Source organism: Falco punctatus (assembly GCF_963210335.1).
Source record: "Falco punctatus genome assembly, chromosome: 4".
NCBI classification, from domain to species: Eukaryota; Metazoa; Chordata; class Aves; order Falconiformes; family Falconidae; genus Falco; species Falco punctatus.
Window position 1 is genome coordinate 54,053,295 of NC_137583.1, and position 17,685 is coordinate 54,070,979.

The 17,685-nt window shown below is 48.5% G+C and overlaps 4 protein-coding genes across 16 annotated transcripts in view; 2 read left to right on the top strand and 2 right to left on the bottom strand.

Moving 5' to 3' along the window:
• OBSCN (obscurin, cytoskeletal calmodulin and titin-interacting RhoGEF) overlaps positions 1-3,142 on the top strand; it is a 209,583-nt gene extending 206,441 nt beyond the window's left edge. For all 12 annotated transcript variants that reach the window (XM_080383729.1, XM_080383728.1, XM_080383730.1 and 9 more), the window contains one exon: positions 39-3,142. In XM_080383729.1, the coding sequence (XP_080239855.1) occupies positions 39-216 (178 nt within the window). In that variant the 3' untranslated portion in view covers positions 217-3,142. The remainder of the gene's footprint in view (positions 1-38) is intronic.
• CYP8B1 (cytochrome P450 family 8 subfamily B member 1) lies at positions 123-10,346 on the bottom strand. The gene has a single exon (XM_080383739.1). It carries the CDS (start codon positions 7,878-7,880, stop codon positions 6,354-6,356), a length of 1,527 nt encoding a protein of 508 aa, XP_080239865.1. The 5' UTR covers positions 7,881-10,346; the 3' UTR covers positions 123-6,353.
• Positions 10,347-10,489: 143 nt separating this feature from the next.
• ACKR2 (atypical chemokine receptor 2) lies at positions 10,490-16,411 on the bottom strand. 2 transcript variants are annotated; one of them, XM_080383762.1, is made up of 3 exons: positions 14,353-16,411; positions 13,669-13,726; positions 10,490-12,098 (listed from the first exon to the last, which is right to left on the bottom strand). In XM_080383762.1, exons 1-3 carry the CDS (start codon positions 14,371-14,373, stop codon positions 10,984-10,986), a joined length of 1,194 nt encoding a protein of 397 aa, XP_080239888.1. In that variant the 5' UTR covers positions 14,374-16,411; the 3' UTR covers positions 10,490-10,983. The 2 variants fall into 2 exon arrangements, with proteins under 2 accessions (XP_080239888.1, XP_080239889.1); XM_080383763.1 differs by lacking the exon at positions 14,353-16,411 and adding an exon at positions 14,264-14,349.
• Positions 16,412-17,271: 860 nt separating this feature from the next.
• The window catches only part of CCDC13 (coiled-coil domain containing 13), a gene marked incomplete at its 3' end in the record, with an annotated part of 38,519 nt that continues 38,105 nt past the window's right edge, over positions 17,272-17,685 (top strand). The window contains exon 1 of the mRNA XM_080387690.1: positions 17,272-17,294. The remainder of the gene's footprint in view (positions 17,295-17,685) is intronic.

Consider the following 17,685-nt stretch of genomic DNA (forward strand, 5'->3'; position numbering starts at 1 on the left):
GCACGGATCCCCAACTGACCACCTCACCTTTGTTCTAGGGGAAGGCCATCAGCCTCGGAGTGCCTTCAGAGCCCGTGGCTCCAGGAGACAGGTTTGGACAACAGGCAACAAGCACTGGTTACCTTCCCCACCACCAAACTGAGGAATTTCCTCACTGAAAGGGAAAAGAAAAGGGGCCTGCTGTGCTCCAAGTATGGCCTCATGATTGCACAGTGACATGGCTGCAGTGACAGACGGGAATTGTCTCCCTCCCCCTTTCTGCACTTAGTGTTTGGTACCAGATAGTCCTGCCAAGTTGCTGTGCATCAGCTGAGCTGGGGTAACTGCTCTCTGTGAATGCAATTTAGCATAACTGAGCAAATTAATCCATGTATGTGCATTGCCACAAGGCAAGAACAGAAACATAGGCTGTTAACATGGCTCAGCTGACCAACAGTAATTTGACAGTATGTGTGTCACTTGGCTGCACATTCCCTGGAATAAGCAGGAAAGATTTCTGATTGGGACTAGCTACCAGCCCCAGCTTTGCAAATCTTTCCTTGAGGTCAGAAAGACACCATGCATGCAAATGCTGGGCACTGACTTCTGCCCCTGGCCCTAGGACGTGATAACCAGACACGCTTACAGATGTCACTGCACTGCGCATCCTACAGTCACCACTGCAGCAAGGTGTGACTGGTGGGTTTCTCACCTGCCTTCAATCCAAAATAATTCAACAACCAGTTATGAAGAGATGAGTGAAGCACTTTTGAGGGGCTAATATTAGACAGCAATGTGTCTTCAGGCTTTGGATGTAGAGGTCCAACTAGATAAAGCCCTGAGCAACCTGGCCTAAGCTGATAGCTGACCTTGCTTTGAGCAGAAGGTTGGTCTAGAGACCTTCTGAGCTCCCTCCCAACCTGACTTGTTCGGTGACCCCATCTCTTTGCCAAGTGCCAAACACAAGGCTGGAGTGGTGGGACTCTGCTAGCACCCATTAGCAGTCAGGCTCAGCATGTTGCTTTCCTGGCCAAGTACCCCACCATCCCCATGGGCCTGACCTGAGATTAAGCACGGGGTGAGAGGAGGGCAACAAGAGGCTGCAAAGGATGGAGGTGTTACCTGTGTAACAGTGGTACCAAAGAGGAGATTGTAACCAAGGCCTTTCATACTCTGTGAGGAAACTCTTTCCTGCCCAATTCATGAGAAACAAGCAGGGACAGTCTCTGTGAAAGCCGCCTTGTAGCTTGACTGTAGCACAAGGTGTGTTTGGGGAGCATAACGGCAATGGGGGTTTCCAGTAACTGATAAATCGCACATCCTGCTCCTGCAAGAGGCCATAGCTTGCATAGCTTTGAGAAGAACTACCGTCCTACCTGGGGCCCAAGTTGACCCTCCATATGCCACTCCACTTGGGCAGCCTGGCTCCTGCTCTCTTAGAGCCCAGTCTCATGCTCAGTGAGCTGTGTGGCTCCACGGCGGGTCACCTGCTCTCCATGGGCACCTGCACTGTCATGTCTGCAGAGCTGACCAGGCTCCTCAAAGTTTTCAAGGTTTGAAAACACCAAAAAACTTGGGTTTTGGAGCATGTATTTGAAGTCTCACATTAGACTTAGGTGACAGTTACCCATCACATAGGATCCTACAGTAACCCCTCACCTGCCTGACTATATCTGCATCAATTATCTTAAAAATGTGTTAAAGAACGAATGTACAGAAACAACTCTTGAATAAACCAAGATGTGACTTGCTGTATGGGCATCTCTGGGGAAGATGTTCCCTAAGGCCAGGATGCTGGCATGTGGAGCATTTAGTTGTATGGCTTTCCCCACAAGCAGGGCCAAAACTGGCTTGCGCAGAAAGCCTTTTCAGAGCACACCCGAGCTGTCAAGCGGTGTGTGAGTGGTTCATTGCAGCCTGCCTTTTCTCCCCATCAAAAACACTCCCCCATTCTGCCTGGCTTCAGTGCGTTTGTATTGCTGTGTCCTGCCTGCCAAAGGGTATTTCTGCAGATGCTGTGATTTGTGGGAATAACTTGGCCACTGGACAGTAAAGGCAGCAAACACAATGGTGACTGTGACCTTGTGACACACAGATGTTGTACCACTAAGAGACTTTGCTGCTTTGAAGCTGGGCTGCTCTCCTCTGGGGAGTGCACAGGCACATCTACCAGGAGATGTGGTAGCAGTGTCACCGGCAAATGCTCTGTATGTTTCAGTTCTTAAAAAAAATCCTGAAGTTTCATGTTCCTCTTTCTCCTTCAAAATCTGCTTTCCTTTGCAATGGATGGTGTTAGCTGTGTCATTGCTTTGTATTTATAACCTCAGTGTTCCTTTGAGATTCTCTGAAGTGTATGATGGATCTGTCAGCGCTGCTGAGTTTTTTCGATTTTCCTTACAAGCAGCAGTAAGCGGAGGCTTTCTCAGAGCTGTATCTGGCTGTGTTTAGAGGAACGAGAACAGGAAAACTGTTCCTAATGCATTATCGTTTAATACTAGAAGTGATGCTTTTTAACCAGGGCAGGTCTTTTCCAACACGTTTAACCCATATTGTTCCAAACCTGAAGCATGTGGCATCATGACCCCTTTCCTTGCACAGTGCAGACAGGAATTGTAACTGAGGGCAGAGGAGCTCTCACCGTGCTGTGGAGAGCAGGCACTGGCTCAGATGGTAAAGCTTTGAATGTTGAAGTAACTTTGTCTTCACTATGCACTACAGAAGAGAAAGCCAAGGGTTTAGGGCCAGACTCCACGTTCAGTTCTCTTGGGGGATAGAAGAGTTACACAAGACAGACACCGCTATGAAGTCTGCCCCCAAAAGAGTTTTCAAGACCCTAGATTCCTTCCAATTTAACTTCTTTTACAAAGCCAATAAGACTTCTGTTGGCACAAGCTAGTTCTTTCCTCTCGCTAGTACACTTTGGGATAGAAAGCTCAGTGCTAGGGGACAACTAACCTAAGCATAGAACTTAATTGCAGATTAGCTCATTTGGACCTTTCATACTCTTCTATATATGACTCAAATTAAGTGATGTTTAATTTTTTTTTCCTTTGCTTCTCACAACTGCATGCATTTGAGCATGTCTGAAGTCTTTTATAGACTCAATACCGTTTGGTTAAATAAACCATACTGACAAGGAAGTAAAGCCAGGTTTCTCTGCTGAGTAACTGTCATTGTCATTATTTTTACATCCCTTTCCGAAGCCCAGTCCATGTTTGTGCAGCACCCATCCCTTACCCCTCGATTCTGACCTGGAATCCCTACAAGTGATAACCGCAAGTATACACTGTACATTAGCAGTGAAGAACCTTCATAGAAACCACTCCCACAAAAAAATCCTCTTACTAGAGCCTTGGAGTGAGGACATCACTTGGCCAGGCTGTCACTATGGCTCTGACCTGCCCAGCCATCCCAAGGACTCCTGGAATGATTTGGAGCTCGCAAAGATCAACTGTTGACCGGAATGTGGGAAGTGCTCCAGCTTAACTCTTGGTAACAGAGAAAGAAATGAAGCCATGAGCGACAAAAAAGAGGTGAGAACTGTAGAGGGCACATGGAAGTAATGAAAGTGATGGAATTGTCAATGGCAATATTAACTGTCACAGTCAAGCCGTGTAAGGTTACAAGTAGGTTTTGTTTCCCTTGGCTCTGCCATAGCTGCTAGAGAGTGTAAACTTCCACCACCGCAAGGTCAGGGCTAATGCCCAGGCTGGCAATACGTGGTAGTTTGCCCTGACATGCAGTTACAATGTAACCCTGTCCCTGGCAGAACAAAGCAGACTCTGGCTTTGATGTTTGGACACATGAAAATGTTTGAATTTCAGTCCTTGGTCACACATAAACTCCAAAGGTTAGCATCAGTGTTAAAATCAATTTACTGTTCTCTGCCCAGGTGAAGCTGTGATTTAACTACTGTAAGGATTGGTGTTGTCAGAGCCCTAATTATTGAAGGGGGCATGGGGAAGCAAAGCAGAGCTTGTAGAGCAAAGTTTTATTCTGCATTAGATCCAGTGGATAAAACAGAGATGTCTGGGGGCTCATAAGGTCACAGTGGCTGTAGCCCGTAAGGGATTGAGGTTGTTTCCTTATGTCCCACTTTGGTTTTCTAGCCCCTTCCCATCACTCCATCCTATTTCTTATAGCCTCCCTGGGTCTTTGCAGAGGATGGGGTCTAAATTTGAAGGGGGATAGCATTTTCCAATGGGCATCATCTGGGAATACCATCGGCCCATGGGGCTCAAGGAGAGGGTGGAGAGGCCATCAAAACACTCAAAGCTCATCCCTCACCAAGGCTCAGGCACTGCACCCCAGCCAGTCATCACCTCACAGGAGGGCAGACCTGTTGCTAGTCACCCATCCAAAATTCCTGGGCTTGTGGAACGATTTGGGTTAAGATAGAAAGATGGGTTCATGCTGCAAGGGATCCTGGCTCAGCTATACATACCCATGCTCCATCTGTGCTACAGTTGGTGGGATGACTCCAGACACACACACAGACAGCATTTTTTATCCCCAGAAACTGTACACAAGGCTTGAATGCACAGCCTCCTGCAGCCCTGGAAAGGCAGGTGACCACATGCATTCCTAACTCGCATAGATAAATGAAAATGATACTACAGGTTAGTAGTGATGTTTGCAGCTCCCTTCTCCTCCCACTGACGAGGTAAATGACATTGGTAAGATCTGTCCTTTGCTTGAATGTGAGATAGGAAGGAGGTACTGGTATGTCCTTGCTCATATGTCCTACCTGTGCTCCCTCTGGGGATCTTATGTACAAGACAATTTGAAAACTCCGAGGAAATTCTTACATCTCTGGAGAGGGTATTTGTTGTTCTCTGACCTTTCAGAGGTTTACTACAAGCTGGTGCCATCCTGCCAATGGTATTTCATGCACAAAATAAATGTGTCGGTATGGAGCTCGTAATAACATAATGCAGCCCCAATGCTGTCATGCTTCTGGGCTCACCCCCAGGCTCCCAGGCTACTTTGCTTACCTGCCAGCTCGTCTGGCCTGATCTTGCACACCCGGTCACACACTAGTGCCAGCTGCCAGCACCACGGACACACAGGTCCTCTGACTCATGGTCTTGAATTTAAAGAAAGGAATTTAATAAGACAATAGGACAGACTGCTGATTTACACACAACTAGTCCTTTTTATCCCCTTAACCCTCTATTTTCCTCCCCAAATCACCTAAATCACTCCTTTTCCCCAACTTTTTTTCCTTCCCTAAACATCCCACCATAAGCTCTGTGCAATCCCAAAATGGTCTCCCCCTGCATGCCACAAGATATCCCCCCTCCCCTGACAGCAATCCCCCTTAGTCCAGACAGTGATCCAGAGAGCTGCTCCTGATGATGCATCTCAGTGGGTCCCATGCAGGGACTGTGAGGCTGATGGCTTTGCTGGGACAGTTCTGGGAGGGACATGGACAAAATACTTGTTCCTTGGAAGTTGCTTGATTTGGGTTCCTACCTGCCAATACGCTCCTCTGCTCCTCTGGCCTTGTGCAGATGGAGTTTTGATGGGCTGATGACGCCTGGGATGGGGCTGGGAGTAGCTCCCTGTGAGTGTGCAAGTGAGCCTTCATCCCATAACCCAACACCACAGTAACCAGAGATACAGAGCAGCTGTACACGTGTCCTGATTTAACCCCAGCTGGTAACTAAGTACCACGCAGCTGTGCGCTGACTCCCCCCTCACCCAGAGGGATGGAGAGGAGAATCAGAAAGGAATGTGAAACTCAAGGGTTGAGATAAGAACAATTTAATAGGTGAAGCAAAAGCCATGCACGCAAGCAAAGCAAACCAAGGAATTCACTCACTACTTTCCATTGGCAGGCAGGTGTCCGGCCATCCCCAGGGAAGCAGGGCTCATCACACGTAACGGTTACTCAGGAAGACAAATGCCATAATGCCAAGTGTCTCCCACTTCCTTCTTCTTCCTCCAGCTTATATGTTCAGCATGATGTCATATGGTATGGAACATCCCTTTGGCCAGTTCAGGTCAGCTGTCCTGGCTGTGTCCCCTCTCAATTTCTTATGCCACTCCAGCCCTTTTGCCGGTAGGGACCAAGAAACTGAAAAGTTCTGGACTTATAAACATCACCCAGCAACAACTAGAATCATCAGTGTGCTATCAACATTGTTCTCACACCAAGTCCACAACACAGCACTGCACCAGCTACTAAGAAGAAAATTAACTCTATCCCAGCTGAAACCAGGACAACACGTGAAGGAGGCAAAGACAAAAGACATGATAACTGTTAAGCAAACAAGACCATATCAGTGTTGGCACTGCATGTATCTGATAGCCATGGGATCATGCAATTATTTCACAGATAACACCCGAACAAACAACGCAACAAGGACAAATTAAAAGCGTAGCCGATATCTGAACTGAACATCATTAACAGGGTGCATCGTCCCGAATCCCCAGCGGCTGATGTCTATTGGTGGGATCTCCTCTTCTCTGTTGACTAGCTCCAGGTCATAGTGACTTAGCATCAAGAACACAAACAGTTTAATTTCAGCAGTAGCAAAGAACCGCCCAGGACAGATGGATACTCCTGCGCCCCAAGGCATGTTGAAATATTTCAGCCTCTTCCCGTTTTTGTAGAAATCCTTCCTGGTGCCATCTGGGTTTACAAAGCGGTTGTATTTAAACTTGTGAGGCTCAGGATGAATTTCTGGGTTCATCTGCACAGACATGTGTGGGAACAGAGCCACCCTGTCTCCTGTGCGGAGAGTGTACTCTGTCCCACTGCTCATTTTAAGGCTGGTGTCCTGGAGGACAGCTCTGATCAGTATCGGGGCTGCAACCAGCCTCAGGGTCTCCTCCAGAGCACTGTCCAGAAGAGGAGTCTGGTTTAACATGTCCCTAGTGATAACTGGTGGGCTCCCGGGCTTTGTTTCCTGGCCGTTCTCCCTTAAGACTTTATCTACCTCATCCCTCACAGCCTTCATAGCTTCTGGATGTTTCATTAGATAAAAAAGGAGCCAAAAGGCAGTTGGGCCTGCATTGCCCTGGGATGCCCAAAGGAGCATAAACATGAAACGATCCCGCATGTACTCAGGGACACCGTTTTCTGCCAGAAGCTGTTCTTGATCACGTATCCACCCACTAACATTGTCCTTCTGCCAGCTCTTCTTCACAGACAGCACGCTCCAGAAGAACTTCTTCAGCCGTTCAGCTTCTATTTTGTCCTTGGGAGGCAACCCAGCAGAGGCCAGGCGAGGGAAGAGGCGGTCATACTTCCGAAACTCGTGGAACAGCTGGTTGGAGTGGACACGATCTTGCTCATTAGCCTTCTCCTTGTTATCTGCCCCTTGGTGTGGCTCAGTGCCATACAAAGCCAGGTACCCAGCTCTGAAGACAATGTTGTAGCAGTAGTGGAAGAGGCTATCCTCTTGCCACACTCGCTTCTCCTCTCCTGAGCTCAGATTGAAAAGCATCAGCTTCTGAAAGTTCTCCATGGTGGCTTGTGTCATGACAGCAAGTCCATCTCCCATCAGATGCTTCATGCTCGATGCATGAATTATGCTATGGCTGGCTTTGATGGCCTTGTAGCCAAAAACCTGCAGGACCAGTTTAGATGCAAAAGTCCTAAAATCTAGTTTAGATCGTGATTCCTTCACGATAGCTCCAAAGCAGAAGGGGTCCATCACAAAGGTGAAGTAATAGCCTCCAATCAGCACTGTGAAAATATCCCCATGCTTTCTCTGCATCCTTTTTAGAAACCCTGAACTGTCCTTTCTGAAATCCAGAGCGTAACCCAGCCAGGGAATGGTACCTTTGTCCAGAGGTGGCTCATCGGGTCTCTGTCGCCGAAACATGCCCAGGAGATAGAGGCCACCAAGCAGCAAAGCTGCCAAGGTACAGAGAATCACCCAGAGTGCCATGACAGCTCTGCACCCATCCAGAAGCTGGGACCAGAGCTAGGCTGGGGCAGGAATGTGCTTTTTATTCCCATCCAGCAGCTGATACGCAGATGCACAGCTGCCAACCTCTGTCCCTATTGGCAGGAATTGTTTGCCTTTCCTCTCCAGAGGCTCCAGCGTGTACGTCTCCCTCGATGAATAGACAGAGATTTTTAAGGTGGAGTCAAGTTGGAGTTACCAGGCTGCTGTGTGAGGCAGATGGGTTTTGGCGTGTGCTCTGCAACAACTTAAGCAAATTCCCTTTTCTAGGCTGCACGGAGCCCAGGTTTTGAAAAAAGGGTTCATAGAACTTCACTCACTGCCTTTAAGACCAGGCTATGGACATGCACTGCAGCCTGAAAAAATGAGAGGAAGAGTGGATGTTGGAAATGCTACTGAAAATGAGCTCAGGACCAAGGGAAGGGGGTTACAGCTGAGCTAATTTGGTCTCAAAAGCCAACAGAAGGAAAGGTCTCCAACTTTTTGATGTTCTGCAATGCACGGTGCCCCGTAACTGCTTTGCCAATGAACAGTGCAAGCACTGCTAACCTGTACAAGGGCAAAGCAAAGCAGGTCTGCTTTCCCCGAGAGTGATGAGGATGAATCATTTGCATTTCCTTCACACCAGTTGAGTCTGGAGTCTGCAACTGGCCAAGCCCAACTCCTGGCTGGAGAGCAGTGGTGCCCAGGTGGACGCCAGCCCTTTCTTCTGTGCCAATGCACACACACACGATGCTCAGCAGCTGCAAATCAATCGTGTTCAGCCAATGCTCCAGCCAGCAGAGCACCCCCAACCCTCTTCCCTCCTGCTCCCACCCCTGTACCTGGCAGTTTTATTCATTTTCCCTTCTGCTTCTCGATCTCTCCTTCTCCCCACCCTCCACAAGGGGTTCAGAGATTATGTCAGAGACACCATGCCCCAACTGGCACTATGCCTCTGGGTGCTGCCACCCTGATCTATGCAGCCGGTCACTGCAGCCTCTGCCCCAGCTTCTGGTGCCTGGACCTTGCAGTGCCCTCACATAGGATAGAGAGTGACGTTATCTGGAAAGAAAGTTTGAAAAAGTATTTCATAAGACTATAGGACAGACTGCCACGAACAGGCATGGGGCACACTGCTTACATACAACTAGCCCCTTTTATAAGCCACTCCTGCTTTCCCTACCTTTGCCCTTCCTCTGAGCATCCCATCATAAGTTTTGCACAGTCCCACAAGCCCTACTCTGTACGGGATCACAATCTTCATCTTAATTTTTGCTCCCTAGCCGCTCTGCCCTTCTGCATTCCCTTCCAGTGACCTACCTGTGGAGCGAAGGCCACATCATAGCATTAGTTAAATATTTATTCTGCCTTTTTTTTATAAGAAAAGCTCCCAGCCTTACCACTCTGGAAACAAGCTGTAGCAATGTTGGCAGGAAATATAAGCAGTGAAAACAAATCCACCTTTCTAGATCAACTCAAAGCCCTTCTCAGTCCAGTAACCTTGTCTAGCAATAAAATCAAGCTGATGAGTATTTTCTCTTAAATTATTAATTTTATTTGTATAGTTCTAGGCAACTATGATCTAGGCAACATGATCAATAGGTTTTCAGGCTGGAAAGGGTCCATTTAAGGTTCAAGAGTATTTGGGGTGAATAGCACCTTCAAAGGTCAGTAAATTAATAACCTTGAACTTTAAAGCCACACTGGGTAATAAGGAATGGCTAACAGCTGTCGGTGCTCTTCTGTTCAAGGCCATGCTCTCACTGGGCAGTGTTGCAAAGCCAATATTTATGTTAAAGACTGTATCCATGGATCTCTTTTTGTCTTGTCAAAATGGATCTTGAGGAAAGCAAATACCTCCACCACTGTTCTGCTGAGCCCATTATTTCTTTTCTCTTTCTCACTGGTTGTTATTGGTTTAAACTTTGTTGCTGATCAAACTGATCTCTAACCAAGGATCTGTCCCTCAGAAAGACACAGTTTCCTGCTCAACAGTCCCAAGTGTGGCACAGCTCACCATCACAGAGAAACCTGTCCTTGCTCAGACAACTCAGTTTAAAGGTGCCTGATTCTTCCTGTTGTCTTTCCTGGAAGACAAAGGAATGAGCCTGGTTGAACACATCTATCTGGCAGATGGAAGAAGCCAGGAGAAGTAAAGCCACTCCCCAGGCTGGGCTTCTGGCCACCCACCTCTGGCCTGCTGGATGAATGTGGCAAATCCATTCCCCAGCCTACAGCAGAAGCAGGAGGGGTAAAGGGATCGCTTTCCTTCACCAGACCCTTTCGGATCTGTGGGGGAGGAGTTCTGCATAAGTTTCAGTTTGTATTTTTAAGGGAACAACATATGGATTAGCTGCTTTTTCATCTGCTAATGCCCCACATACTCCAGACAGCCAGGCTTCTCCCATGAGCAAAAACCCAGGGCAATTATTTTATAATAACTCCAGTTCCAACAGAAACAAATCCCACATGTACTTGTCCAGTTCCAACACAGAAAATCCTCATCTCAATGCTGGCACTAGGATGACTGCTCATGCAGTGCTGTGGGCTCATGTCTACTCCATTGCATGGCCAGGTGCGGCGAATGAAGAGACAGGACGCAGCTTGATGCAAGCAAATGTCAATTTATTGTACAGAAGCATGAGTTTATATACACTTTCAGAAGCTGCGCGTTTTAAACAGATTGGTTCTTGAAGCTAAGCATTGCATACTAGGCCGTCCCCGATTGGTGGTTAACTACCAGCAATTAACAGCAAGGTGTTACCTTTCCTTGGCGCCATCCATCTCCCACTCCCCTGTGCTCTGTAAACATGTCTCATCATGTTAATTGTTGTCTAGACAAGCTTGAGCACATTCCCCTCAGCTAACTGATTGCCACGCATGGTCCTAGTTTCCAGCCCGCTCCTGCATCTCCCCCTTCCTGTTGCACAAAAAGAACCTTTGAAACCGAACGAGTAAAAACAAGGTATAAGTAATAGAACAAATAAAAAAGCAACTAAGACATTTTATCAATGTCAAAATAACCCACTGTCTCTGTTCCGTACGATTTTACAGCCAGGACCAGTAAAATACAGCACAGAGGGCATACATGTAATGTAAGTATTTATCGTGCATTTGTGATACTCAACATTTCTATCTCAGCTGAGTATCTGCTGCAAGACCGACTTGTCTCTGAGGGCTTGATGTCAAAGAAAGCGCTTCTCTTGAAAATGGCCTGAGGGATCTTCCATAAATATACCCTGAATCGTTTTTTCACAAAAGTATAGAGCAAGGGGTTGAGACAGCAGTGGACCAAGGACAAACTCTCCGTGATCTGCATGGCATAGTCCAATTGCCTACTGCTTTCACAGCTCCTGATCACACCGACATCTTGCAGGGAGTGAAGGATGAGGACAACGTTGTAAGGGGACCACAGGACAAAGAAGACACCCACCAGAGTAAAGACTAAGCAGAGTGCTCTCCTTGAGCCAGGCATCTGAGAAATGGTGAGGACACATGCTATGCGGGAGTAGCAGAACACCATGAAGAGGAAGGGAAAAAGGAAACCCAGGATGTTTTGAATTACACGAAAGACAATTTTCCAAAATAAGTGTTTCTGGCCATAATCATGGGCACATACGACAGACTTGTTGCGGATTTGTCTTGTGCTGGTGAAGAGGCCATCAGGAATGGAGAGAAGTATGGAAAGAACCCATACCACCAGCAAGACAAGGATGTAATTCTTCCATGCCATGGAGCTGCGAGGAGAGCAAGCATGAACTATCTGCAGATACACATCCAGACTCATGCAGCTCACAAAAAAGATACCACTGTAGAAATTCATAGTGTACATGGCATTTAAGACTGGGCACATTATGTCCCAGGTCATCCACTGAGAAATGTACAAAGCCCAGAAAGGCAGAGTTAGTAGTAGGAAGAAGTCTGAAACCACCAGGTTCAGCAGAAACACCTCGGTCATCTTCTTTTTCTTCTTGATGTGCATAACGAGGACAATAAATAGGAGGACATTGCCAGCCAATCCAACCAGGAAAATCACGGTGTAAAAAGATGGTAAGAATACTCTGCTAAAGGAGAGTACCTCTTCTTTTGTGCAGAGGCCATACTGCATGTAATCCTTCTCATCCAAGTACTCGTACAGGTAGTCGCTCGAATTGGCGGCATCCAGTGAGGTGGCAGTGGGGTTTGCCACCTTTGATGTTGCATTGGACAAGTGGCTCCCTAGGAGCAAAAGGCAAATGAAGATCAACATATTGTTCCAGTCTATGTGGGAAAGGCAAACATCACATCACAGAGGGTTTTCCTGAGGTTCATAAACTTAGGTTTCTTCCACCTTCTGATAAGTATTTTGTGTCCTGTATTCCTTGGCCTTTGCCTACTGCATCAGGACAGCTGCCTACACATACATGCAAAAGAAAATAATTCTGGTTTCCTTTCTGCAACACATTCAAACTTGAAAGTAACTGACATAACTCACCACTTCCTCCTGACACCATTACAAACTTTTGAGGAAGTCTCTGCTCTAAAATATGGGACATCCACCACCACACTGCCCTGTGAGCTGCTTTAGATTCAGCTGGGTCACTACTGAGAAAGTGGCATCTCAATGCCCAGTGAAGCAGAACCTGCCACCAGCACCTTTATGTGGGTGGGGCTTCTCCCAGAGGTGAAATGCTGAATCACTGCTCCTGGTAGGACACTGACCCCTCTTAATGCCAACTCTAGGACACCAAGCCAAGGATTCTTGTAAAAAGTATTAGTAAGTGGAAAACACAGAATCATAGAATGGTTTGGGTTGGAAGGGACCTCAAAGATTATCTAGTTCCAACGCCCCCTGCCATGGGCAGGGACACCTTCCACTAGACCAAGGACTAGACTCATCCAAGGTAAGGACATGTAGGCACCAGAATCAACTCCTGAATCAAGGTGAGAGGTAGAAATTTAGCTGGAAAGATGTTGCTGGAATCGATTTTGTGTGAGACAAGGTGTGAGTTGAAACTCTGCTGACAAAGGATGGTGAGGGCTGTACAGTCTGCCGCTCCCCAGGACTGCAGGCTGGTGTCAGTGTTTAGAGAGCTGCAGCCCAGATTTCAGGAAATGGTGATTGATTTGGCAAGTTTCCTAATTTTGGAGTCTGATTTTCAGGAAAAAAAAAACGAGAAAAAAAAAAACCACACACAAAAATACTACAAGGGTTTAATCTCCCAAAAGCCACCCAAACTGGGCAACAGCTGTTGCTGAAGAGCCCATCTCTCACAGCGGGAGATGGGATCTGCCTGAGACACCTCCCACCAGATAACATGAAGGTTAATGTGGGGTTTACACATCAAGACGAATGTCCACCCTCTGACAGCAAACTAGGACTGTCACAGGAATAAAATAGTGCAAATAGCCCTTCACCCCTAAAACACACCATTTTTCAGTCATGGCCAAAGCTGCACACCTTTCCCCTGGGGTTCATTTTTCCAGCAATCCCAAAACAGGCATGGCTGTGTAGCTCCCTGCCTGCAGTCACTCCTGCTTTGTTCTCCTCAAGGACCATTGCCCAAGAGGCTTGCAGCCACCGAGTAATGAGAAAATGAAACTGTTAGTCCCTGGTTGTGCCATGCATCCCAAGGAGGACATACCCCACAGTGGCTCTGGAACTGCTGACACCTCCCTCCCCATGAACACCCCAGGAAAGGGGAGACCCTCCACCCTAGGCAGGTTAAGCGAAGTACCCGAGGCTTAGAGCGAGGTGCTGAGGATGCCTGTGGGTGTGCAATCATAACGGCTGAAGCTGCAGACATACCTGTTGTTGCTTGATGTCTAAAATTGCTTAAATACCCATTCCAGGCAATTCCAGGCAGCTGGAAAGAAAATAAAATTTGGTTTCTGCTGGATTGAAAAGTTTTCTTGCTGCCTTGCAGTTCTTTGGTGAGTGCTGCAGGACACTTCAGACAGAGCAGCGATGAATAGCACAGATTTCCCATGGGAGAATGCCAGCAAAAGATTTTTCTGGGAATTAGCTTTTTTTCTTTTTTTCTGCTTCATATTTTGGAGGAAATTCATTCTTAGCCATATACAGTTCTGACAGTATGACTCTGAGAGGAAACCAAAGCTGCCCAGCCTTCTGATCACAGCAACACCCAGCGAGATGTTTTCTTTTCTCCACCCCATCTCTTCCCAAACAAGAAATCTGTTCCTAATTTCTTTTTCTCTGTTGATTCTGGGTTTGCTGCATCCCAAACACCTTTTTTCTCCCTCTCCCACCTCTTCCCCCTTCCATATCATGCTGGCACTGACATTCACATCCCCATCCCATAGCACATAGCAGAGAACCGAGGAATGCAGCATGGACTGAGCTCAAAAATTAACCTCAAGCCTGCTGGAGCACTGGCACTTACAAGCTGACTAACTTCAGAGAAGAAAATAGAACTTCTCCAGGTTTCTCATGCAGCTTTGTCTACGAGCAAGAAGCAGAAAATGCACTTACAGGAGCTGCTTCTGTTCCCATCCTGCCAGAGGCTTGAATCTGGCTTTTAGGATCCTCTTTTACTTGTGTAAGAGCATGGGCAGGAAACGTGAGCTCAGTGTGACCTCCCTGGTGTTGTTTTGCCTTTCCTGGTGTTGATCAGTGGATAACAGCACTGGAGGAACAATCTCCATGCACTGTCCAAACATGTGTCCCTTTACATCTACAGCTGATGCCTGCGCCCACAGTTGGGCTTTGCCACTTGAAATTCCCGGCAGGACTGCAGTGCCTTCTGCCATGGGTGCCACAGGGACCCAGTACCCTCCCTTCAGAAATGCAACCTGGTTTTGTCTAGCTCAGTTCAGGCACCATGCTAGGGATGGGCAGAGCCCCTGGGACCAAGGATCCAGCTCAGCACAACACAAAGGTCACTGGTGGATCCCGTGCACCCCAGCATGCACAGGCTGGGTGGTGAGACCACCCACAAAATAGTCTCAAGTAGGTTTTTCTGGGATGTACCAGATCAGGATCACCCAGACAAACACGCAGACCAGCCACTTGCTTAAGAATAACCAGCTCTTGTTGCTCTTCTCTCCTTTTTTCCATGCATGCTTTTCCCCCCATCCCACCTCGATCCTTCCCTTTTCTCTACCCCATCTCTTCCCAAACAATTTCTTTTCCTCTGTTGGTTCTGAGTTTGCTGCATCCCAAACCCAGATGTGGCAAGAAGCTCCTATCTTGTTTTGTTTTCTAAAAGCTTTAATTAGTGGAAACATCTGCCATTGCCTGACAGATGGATATTAAGATGATGTCCACCCTGCCCACCTCCCAGCTCCCCCAGGCAGGATTGGACCTGCTTCGTCTTTGCACCTAGTGGCTCCCGGGGCTGAGACCCAAGTGTAGAAAACTACATTTTTTCCAGGAAATCTGAATAAGCCGCGTGCTACTTGGATGCTGCAGGATTTTCACCCCCTGCAAGAGCGAAAAAAGGCTACCAGTGAGGACACAGCCAGGGCCAGGGGGTGCTGGCAGCTCCATGGGGACAATCACGTCTTTGCAGGGAGCATCAGATCCTTGCAAGTGGTACCATAATAAGGAGCTTATCACCATGGCTAAACATCAAACAGAGATCAACCACAGCAGAGATATGCCAGACTCCCAGCACTGCCACAGGAAGGTTTTGGGGACAGCTTCATGGCACAACCCTTTGCTCGCCTGTCAAAGGTATTTCTGATAAAGTGCCTTATTGGAGAGGTTTTAGAGCATCACTGCTGGTGAGTGGTCAGCCTCCGGATTGTTTCCCTCATCTCGCCACCCAACAGAGCCACAGGGAACACCCTAACTGTGCCAAGGCCATCCCCTGTGCCAATCCTGGTGGGCTTTATAATCCCCAAAACACCCCGGTAAAAACAGAAGAAGAGAGCAACAGCAATGGCCACACATCTGCATCCAACCTGCCCTGTGGCAGGTGGATTTGCAGAAAGAAATATGTTATTTTTACCCATTTGCATATTTGCCACCATCAGCTGGTGTACTCGTGTGCCTGCTTTAAAAAATATCCTATAATAAATATATATGAGCAACATACACATTAGCAGAGAGCAAGAAGCCGCTCACAAAGCAGAGGCGCCTGGCACGCACACAGGGATGCTACAGGTGACAGCAGTTTCATTAGACCAGCAATTAAAATGAAATAAGTTTTTGTTTTTAATTGAGTTTCTCCCCTGAAGCACATATTGCACAGACCTGCAGGGAATTGAATGTGCCTGTGAGAGTCACTGGAGAAGCTAGCCTTTGCTGTAATTTATTACAAGATTTTAACTCAATTCAGGAGCTGGTAATTGCATAGATTTTTCTTTCCCTTTCAGACTCGCAGAGCCCTAATGGCTTTGGCAATTAAAGTAACCAGATTATGGATAATGGGAAGCACATTTAAAGAGATACAGCAGTACTAACAATCGGTTGTCTTTCTTTGGAACAGGCTGCCCAGGGAGCTGGTGAAGTCACCATCCCTGGAGGTGTTTATAAGATGTGCAGATGTGGCACTTAAAGACATGTTTTAGTGGTGGGCTTGGCAGTGCTGGGTTAATGGTTGGACTCAACGATCTTAAAAGGTTTTTTCTAATGTAAATGATTCTGTGATTCTTTTATAGTGCTGGAAATGCAGTGTGTCAGTGGCCCTTCAGGAGCAGCCGCTCTGCTCCCCACCACGCTCGGGGGTGAGCAGTCATGAACACCGCACTGGAGTGCTGCAAAACTCGGCAGGGGTTTTGGAGAAAAGGGGTTTTCTTCACTGTTTTGCTCCAATGAGCTGTCCCCGGGTTTAGGGGAGGGTTTTAGGCATCTTCCAAGATCCTTCCTGCTCTAGAGTGCGGTCAGGAGCAGTATCTAGTTGTCTTTGGGCTTCAAAACCCACTGCCTGGTATTCAGCAGAGCAAGCTCTGCCTGAAAGCTGAGATTCAGGAAAAAACAGTCATTGAGACGATTCACCAGCACGAAAAAAGAGAATGAAGCCGCGGGAAAGGTTCTACTTGATGTAGAGAGCGTGGGTTAACCGATACAGAGGCTTTTGAAGGGAGAAGCGGCCAAAGCCCAGGAGCGGCCGCCGTGCTGCCTGGGGCGGCCCCAGGCCCGGCCTTTTGGCGGGAAACACCTCACGGAGCCAAGGGCTCTCCCACAGCGCCCCCCAGCGGGGGCCGCGCGCGCCGCCTCGCCCAAGGCCTCGCGCCCGCCGCATTGCGGAGAGTCCCTGCCGTGACGTCCCCACCCGCGTTAGGAGGCGGTGTCAGCGGCTGCGCTCTGGATTGGCTGGCGGCGGGCGGGGCTGCCCCGCGGCACGCTGGGAGCTGTGGTTCCTCCGGCCCGGCTGGCGGGCGCCAAGGCGGAGGGGGCGGGGCGGGAACTGGCCAATAAGAGACGGGGGCGGGGCCAGGCCCGGCAGAAGCCGGCCGGCATCTGGATCGGTGAGCGGGAGTCCTGGTGGCGACGGAGGGCGGGTCGGGGCCTTGGCTGAGGGCCGGGGTCTCGGAGGGATTGGGCACCCGGGAGCTGAGGGAAGAGCTGGGGCGGGGTGAGACCGCGGCAGGGTGCGGGCACCTGGGGCAGAACCAGGGGCAGAGCCACGACTGGAAGGTGCCTGGGGCTGGAGTGTGTCAGAGGCCCTGTGTGGGAACCTGGGCCTGGAGGAAGGTGAAAGCCTTGCGTGGGTGCCGGGACCTGGGGCTGGAGTGGGGCAGTGGTCCCCTGTGGGTCTGGGCCGGGGGAAGGCAGCCTGGTGGTACCCACTGCCGTCACTTTGCTGGGAAGGGTGCTGAAACCTGTCACATTCCTGCCCCTGCTCCTCCACCCGTGTCA